This window comes from Aplysia californica, unplaced genomic scaffold (assembly GCF_000002075.1).
Source record: "Aplysia californica isolate F4 #8 unplaced genomic scaffold, AplCal3.0 scaffold00030, whole genome shotgun sequence".
Taxonomy (NCBI): domain Eukaryota; kingdom Metazoa; phylum Mollusca; class Gastropoda; order Aplysiida; family Aplysiidae; genus Aplysia; species Aplysia californica.
Window position 1 is genome coordinate 1,776,536 of NW_004797300.1, and position 8,305 is coordinate 1,784,840.

The 8,305-nt window shown below is 43.0% G+C and overlaps 1 protein-coding gene across 1 annotated transcript in view; it reads right to left on the minus strand.

Moving 5' to 3' along the window:
• Positions 1-6,560, minus strand: part of LOC101846712 (2-succinylbenzoate--CoA ligase) — a gene marked incomplete in the record, with an annotated part of 14,148 nt that extends 7,588 nt beyond the window's left edge. Inside the window, 4 exon segments of the mRNA XM_035973793.1 lie at positions 1,838-2,076; positions 2,388-2,596; positions 4,217-4,586; positions 6,472-6,560. Coding sequence (XP_035829686.1) covers positions 1,838-2,076; positions 2,388-2,596; positions 4,217-4,507 — 739 coding nt within the window.
• Between the last annotated feature and the right edge of the window lie 1,745 nt (positions 6,561-8,305).

Consider the following 8,305-nt stretch of genomic DNA (forward strand, 5'->3'; position numbering starts at 1 on the left):
TTCTTCTTCTTCTTCTTCTTCTTCTTCTTCTTCTTCTTCTTCTTCTTCTTCTTGTCCCAGGTCTGAAATACACAAAGACAATCATCGCTCTCCACTCATTTCTTTGCTCAGGTGGTCTCAAAATTTTGTACTATCGTTCTCTTTTCCCACTGCCTGTTTGAAGTTCCTTGGGGTAGCTTCCTTATTCTTGATCTTCCTCCTCCTATTTTACCTTCTGTTTTTTCAGTGAGAGCCGAATGTTCAAGGTCATTATGTCGACCCAATTGTCCTACGAACTTCAGTTGCCTCTTCTTAATTGTATGGGCAAATGAATCCAAGCAGGAAAAATATGAAAGTAACCAAGTAGATACAGTGGAAATCTGATATAACAAGGATGGTGAGAGTAGAGAAAAAATCCTGTTATATCCGATCCCTGTTAAATCAGAAATGCAAGGAAAGTAAGCATTTGTGGACTAATCCAGCTGTACTTATTCATGGGTAGTTTCCCTTGCCACAAGTACCAAAGAACAGGGGTTTTGGCCACCGTCTCCTTGCCTCCTTAAACCACATCAGAAGAGCATCATGTAGTCTCATCTTCTTTTGATCCTGAGCAAATTTTCCATTGGAGTATGCTGCCACTATCTTCTCTTTATTCTCGATAATGGTGAGAATCGACCCTCGTGGAATGTCAAACTGACGACCAGTCTCTGCCAGGGGAGCTTGCTTTTTGTCAACAGTCTGGATTATTTCGTATTTTTGGTCAATTGAAAGGCAATTTCTCTTGCGCTTGACATCGTTGGTGACCATAATGAAAGAAGTAGGCTTAGATCTAGGCCGACTGATCGTCCTCTCTCTCTCTCTCTCTCTCTCTCTCTCTCTCTCTCTCTCTCTCTCTCTCTCTCTCTCTCTCTCTCTCTCTCTGTCTCTCTGTCTCTCTCTCTGTCTCTCTGTCTGTCTCTCTGTCTCTCTCTCTCTCTCTGTCTCTCTCTATCTCTCTCTCTGTCTCCCTCTCTGTGTCTGTCTGTCTGTCTGTCTCTGTCTCTGTCTCTCTCTCTCTCTCTCTCTCTCTCTCTCTCTCTCTCTCTCTCTCTCTCTCTCTTACTTTTTACACATTGTTAACAAGTCTTTGTCCCTACTATAACCGGTTGGGCTCCGATGAGGCCCTGTTATTGCTGATAACTTTTAATAGAGACAAAGAGTAGAAAAAACGGGGATTTTAAAAATCCCTGTTATTACAGGGCCTGTTATATATGGTTTCCACTGTATAATTTTACTTTGTACTGTGCATTTTCTGTTTTCTTTGCATTTTTTTTTGTTTCTTCTGCTTTTTTTTCTAATGTCAAGGATGCCTCAGGATGAAATCTTTAAAAAAAATTATTATTATAGTAGAGGGTTTTACGGCCCTCCCAACTGCATAAGGTCATATGAGTGCCAAGGGGTGGGTGTCAACAGAGAAGTCTTTACAGGGAATCAGACTTATTCTGCTCACCTCTCTAGCTTCAACAGCACAAGGTCTGCTTCAACTATCAAGGTACTCCGGAAATAGCTGGTCACAAGAGTGACAAACATACAAAAGAAGTAGAGGAAAATGACAATAGTAAGGATTAGGAAAGAAAAGGCAGCAGTTCCCTGTTGTAGATCAGGCACAGTTATGATCGTGACATGAATCAGCCCATTCATTTCTACTGTGCTTGAACGAGAAATGTCACCCCTTTGGGAATGGCCTAAAGACACTACAGTCAGTGGCACTGCCCCGGGGGGAGGATGAAATCTAACACTCTTCTCAGCACCCACTACCCCACGCAGTTCCCCGCACGAATGACCTACATTGTATGGGATAGACTAAAGGCAATTTTACCCAAAGGCCTGTCGTTGAATGCGGCGTCATTTTCGTGGTTACGAAGTTCGCTAAACGAGGAAGCCTCTTCGAAGGAATCACACGAGTCGAAGATCCAGCGATGTGTTCGGGGCACCATCTTGGAATATCCTGTGCTACCGGAGGTAGTGAAGATCATGAAGACGTCATCAGGATCAACGTCCTCTACGTAGGTGTCACCAGAACCAGAAGTGAGTTCTTCCAAGACAGCGCAACCAGGGCTTTGGAAAAAAAGAGAAAGAATGATCAGCTTGTTGCTATCTATCTATCTATCTATCTATCTATCTATCTACCTGCCTGCCTGCCTGCCTGCCTGCCTGCCTGCCTGCCTGCCTGCCTGCCTGCCTGCCTGCCTGCCTGCCTACCTCCCTACCTACCTACCTACCTACCTATCTATCTATCTATCTATCTATCTATCTATCTATCTATCTATCTATCTATCTATCTATCTATCTATCTATCTATCTATCTATCTATAGGGCAGAGGGGATCTAAATTCTAAAGAGACATTAACTGTTAGACCTAATCTTACTTGTCTTTGCCCCTGGACACAAGAATAGCGGACGTCAGGTCTTGGGATCGGCTACATGACATGTCAGCAAACAATCCCGAGATGCTTCCTGTGACGTCACTTTTTAAAAGTCTCCAAGCCGGTTCGTTCTCTCGTGGGCAGACGATGACAGCTTTGCAGCGACTAGTTACAGCAGAAGAGAAGAAATCTTCTCCGTCTGCCAGAAGTATCTGAGGACGAGATTTGGAGAAACGCGGTTAAGAGAGAACGCTACTTGTTTACTTGTTTACCTGTGTGAAGGACCGACATCACTGCACAAGGGGCATTCCCATAAGTACTCCGTCCACTGAAGAAGCATATGACATCTCGAAGTGTGTAGATGCTGACGGTTCCAAGTAATGGTTGATTCCATAGCCTTCTACTCCTCCCACTAAGTCTTGAACTTCTGCAGGCGCCCCATCCTATTTCAAGCTCACGGAGTCTCTCATGATGATGGTATTCCGACTCTTCTTGTTCTTTTTCTCGTTTTTCCCTGACTGAACGTACAATGCCAGGTTTATCAGGGCACAGTTTCCCTTCTGGTCTTGCTTTCCCAACGAGCTCATCAGCCCGCTCATTGCCCTTGACTCCTGCATGGCCCGGGGTGGACATCCGCGTGATCTTTTTCAGTGATGTCTTCTTCAGGAGCTCTGTCCATTCTGCTCTAAGGTTTCCACTCTCAATCTTCCTCAGAGTGCTCTGAAAGTCGGTGACAAAGATCACATGTGCTTGTAGAGCTGTTGTGACCCACTTGAGAGCCTGAGTGATTGCCTCTATCTCCATTCTCATGCTAGATGTTGTCATGTCGTATGCTCTCTGCTGTTCCTGCACCAATCTGCCACTCACTCTTTCTGAGAAGCCCCATCCAGATTTTCCCCTCGATTAACAGATCCATCCGTGTATACAACCACATCTCTGTGCCGTGAGTTTTCTTCAATCACCCGTCGTATCTCAGCATCTGTCGCCCCCTGTGACCACTCTCTACATTCTCTGTTCAGCGTAATCACTACCTTCCCAAAATCTCCCTGCTATCTCTCATTCATCTTTATCCATCCTTCACCCCGCTTTATATCTTCCAGTGGGCAGACTTCCTTGATGATGTTTTCAGCCTCAGCCATCCTAGAAGGTCCTCATTTTAGGCGATTTCCCTTGATTACTCCAATGGCTTCGTGAAGTGGGTGTTGCTTATCAGCCGCCACCCTCATGTACGCCGTGACCTGAGCCACTTTGTGTCTTTTTCCCACTGACATGAGGCCCAATACATGCCTCATACAGATAATTGGCGTATCCCTGGTGCAGCCTAGTATGATGCGTATGGCTTCATTTTGAAGTCGATCCAACTTGTCCAGTTGGGTTTTTGTCAAGGTCAATACTCAGAGCCCATTATCAATTACTGCCAAGACCAGCTACTGATACATTAAGAAGCAGTAGCCTTTGTTCTATTCCCGAAGCCGCCATGACCTTCACTGAATTCAAGCCATTCTTTGCCCTTTCCACAACACCACCTATGTGATCTTTGAAGGATAGACAGCGATCCAAAACCACTCCCAGATACCGCATCTTCTGACATCTTTGAATATTCTGTCCATTTACCGTCAGCTCTGGGACATCTGTCTTTACCATTCGATTGTTTAAAGAGCACCACTGAACGCTTTCATTTGATGATGACGATGATGATGATGATGATGATGATGATGATGATGATGATGATGATGATGATGAAGATGATGATGATGATGATGGTGATGATGATGAAGATGATGATGATGATGATGATGAAGATGATGATGATGATGAATGAAAAATCTCACCTGTCCGTTTAGCGCCGTGCAACCCGCAAACATAATCCCCAGGTCTGTGATTAGCCGCTCTGGAGAATTTGGTAAAGTATTGGCAATGACGTCATATCGTTGGAATCCTTGCTGGTGTAACCACCAAGCAAAACGACTTGCCAGATCGTACACCTGTTTGGATGTGAAGGCTGTGCGTTCTTTACTGGTATAGAAGACAAACATTTCATTGTCTGGACAATTCTCACTGAAATACTGAAGTCTCTGGGGTATAGTTCTCAGGTGGTGTAAGCTGGAGTTGTTGGCCCCCATTTTCTTAGTCAGAATCTGGCGATAAAGCAGGTGAAAATGATCTTCAGCTCTTGGCTCTAGATATCGATGTCTGTTTGATCTGAAATGAAAAAAATAACAAGAAATACATTGGTGACACTATCACCATCATCTTCATAAAGTGTCAGATCTGAGGCAATCCTCAGCGATCATGGTTCTCCATTCATTCCTCTGCTCGGATGCTCTCAGAAAAGCTACATTATGTTGATCTTTCCCAAGAAGTTTGCTCTGAGTCTACCCCTACCTTGTTTGTCCTCAACCTTGCCAGTGAGGGCCAATACATTGGCGACAAGCTCCATGAAATTCCGACAAGACGAATAAACTAAAATGAATATTATTCCAACTGATCAGTAATTCTGATCTAATAAATTGTTCTAACATTGTTTTAAGATGCAGCTGTTCCTTGGAGCAATTGTATCCCTTTTTCTCACGAGTTTCTTTGTTGCATGAGCAACATCACATGCTGAGCCGTAGACATACTTTAACACCCCACTCTCTGAATAAGTCAGAAGCACATTACTTATAGAAATCTTCCAAAGAAAATGAGATGCTTTTAAAATTTGGTCATATTTTATGCCCATACTAACACAATCTAGATCATCATAAAAGAGGTTTGCTTCTTAGCTATCAGAACAAACTCTTTTGACACAATATGAGGTACTGAAAAAAACCCAACTGCATTAAACAATAGAATCACAAAAACGGCTGTACTGAGAATCGTATTCCAGATCAGATTGCTATATTGTATAACGGTAAACTTCATTTTTCTGATATAATTTTATGCCCAAAATATGCTCCATTTCATCACACACACAGTCATCTAAGAAATTTCCAGGTTCACAAAACAAATACCACCAAAAAAATCACCGAAAACCACATAGAAAGTGAGAGCTGAAAAGAAGGCTGCTTCTTGTGGGGCGATCACTACTCACACACTCAAATAATACAAAGTCTACACTTCGTCTTTGAGTAAAGAACAGCACATGGACAAAAGGATAACGGTTTAGTAGTGAAAAGGTAGGATAAACGTCCAGATATAAACTTACAGAGAAAGGAAAGAAAGAAATCCTACCAGTTGCCTCCTCCAACCACCAGCTGCTGCGGTTTATCATGAAACTAGAAAAACAATCTTGTCCATCACAGTGCTGCAAGTGTTTGTCATATTGAGTAATCTCTTTAACTCTTTGAGGACGTATTTTTGACAATGCTTGCAGACGAGATGTCTTTAGGGCATTTTCCGAAAGGAGCATTTCTCCGTCATTCTTTCAAACTCTTCACTTCTGTTTCCTTTATTTGAAATTTTAAAAGATCAGCAATAACACACGTATTATGAGCTAAGCAAATCCGCTTTTTAGATTTGTTCATGGTTGTTAGAAATGTCCAGAAACATGGAGTTTGGTCTGCTGCTGGTCGGGCAGATGTGTCCACTACGTCCTTGCAGAGTTAATATTGCTGTTGTCTTGTGGGGGGTCAAATAGAAACAGATTTGCGATCTTGACATTAAAACTTAGTTTTAAAATATCAAGAATGGATCACTACAAGTAAAACTATTAAGTTGAATATCTTCATGTACAGTTAGTACAGTGAAGTGGTGAATACGAAAACGTTAAAAGAAATCAAACTTAAGGAAACGAAAAGATGCAAACTGCATCTGTGTTCCTTTACCAGTAATAAAGTGTACAGATCTAATACGTTTCCCTAGGGATGTATTTTTAAAAAATCATCGAGGAAAATGTTTCAAAGGAATACAATCAGTAAAAACTGGATACGCTTTACAAAAAACACATTCATAAATGTCCACGGCATTACAGCTGAAGGCTACAACATTCACGAACCTTCCTCTTTGAGAGAACAATGAGAAAGCAATGTAAATGACACCTTACAACAGTGTTTGCCTTGCCTTCCTTTTACAAAAGCGTACACGAATCACCTATTTGTTTCCTTACTTCTATTGTCTTTGATAGGACAAACTGGCTGGAATTTTAACGCGTCTTGCTCCAGTCTCTGCAGTCACGTATTTATAGCTGTGTCAAGGGACCACATTACGCCCACATCACGTTCTAAATGACGGGGTTTGTAATCGCACGATGAACTGATCGTGTCATACCGAGGCCAGCATTTCGGTGAAGTTATAATTATTATTCGGGAAAAAAGAGGAAGGGGGGGGGTTTACAGTAACACGTGTGAGTGTGTGTATGTGTGTGTGTGGGGGGGGGGGGGGGGGGGGAGGGGGGGGGTAACACCCCCCCGGGGGGTTTGTTGTTTTTTTTTGGCGGGGGGGGGGGGGGGGGGGTCCAATTAAAAATTTAAAGGGGGGGGGCCCCGGAAAAATTTATTTAAAAACAAAATAAAAGGGGGGGGGGGGGCGTACAACTAAATACTTTTGGGGAAAAATAAGAGGGGGGGGGGGTGGTGGTAACAAAACAAAGGAGGTCCTTCTGGAGAGAAAAACAAATAGAACAACAGCAGCAAAGGAGGTGGTGACCCATGCAAGAAGCACCCTTCTCAGAGTCGCGGATCTACCTGTTAGTTGGTTGTTTTTAAAAAAATCAGTTTTCAAGAGTCTCCAGTTGAGCTGGGCGAAGAATCGATTCCTGAACCGATTCCCATGATTAATGCTACGGAAGAAAAGTTCCGACTCCTTTTTACGTAAACCAACGGTTTAATCTTTAATCAGTAAAATCAGTTGGTGGTTAGCGGGTGCTCTAGTGTGGTTTGCTTCTTCTTTCCTATCAAACATATGTCATCCTGATCTCTCCTCCTTCTTTTTGTGTTTGTTACTCTCTTGTAACACCTCTAATCTTCGGCACTTATATGACCTATTGCGCTCCAAGTCCCGTAAAACTCTTTCTACATCTAAACAGTAAATAAGTCTTTTTATTTTAAAGAATGTATTTTTTTTTTAAATTTGATACTTCGTAATGTTCCGAAATCAAGGTTACCCTAAATCCTGAAGAGGTTCGGAGCCAAACAGATAACCACCGGAAGAAAACACATCATTAGAAAGTAAGTAATTGGGTTCGGAGTCGATTCCTACGATTCCTAGCTTTCAATAATCGGGAACCTAGCCGCCCAGCACTAGTCCGGCCCCTTGGTGGAGTTTTCGTCAAGATGTTGGCATATTGGTTTGGTGTTTGTGTGTGTGTGTGTGTGTGTGTGTGTGTGTGTGTGTGTGTGTGTGTGTGTGTGTGTGTGTGAGAGAGAGAGAGAGCGAGAGAGAGAGCGAGAGCGATATATATATATATAGAGAGAGAGAGAGAGAGAGAGAGAGAGAGAGAGAGAGAGAGAGAGAGAGAGAGAGAGAGAGAGAGAGAGAGAGAGAGAGAGAGAGAGAGAGAGAGAAAGAGAGAGAAACAAGCCCACACATGCACTCACACCCATACACATAATTTGTTAATCCGATGGGGGTTCAAGAGGACGTTGGTATAAATATGAAGGAATAAAGATAGAGCTTTGTAACTTGGCACACATACTTTAATTTTTCTACATAGTCGCCGTTCCGAGTTACACATTTCTGCCACCTGTCTTTGACGTTCAAAAGTCCCTGAGAGAAATATGACCCAGAATGGGTCCCAAACCAGTTTTCGAAAGCTTTAATGGCGCCCTCGTTGTCATGGGAACGACGTCCTTTGAGTGATTTTGTTTTAGATTAGGAAAGAAAAAAGTTTGAAATGGCTAGGTCTGGTGAATGAGCGGGGTGTGGCAGGATTCCAAAGCCGCACTGTTCTGCTGTCTGGACTGCTTGCTGTGCCCTGTGCGCAGGGGCATTGTCATGCAGTA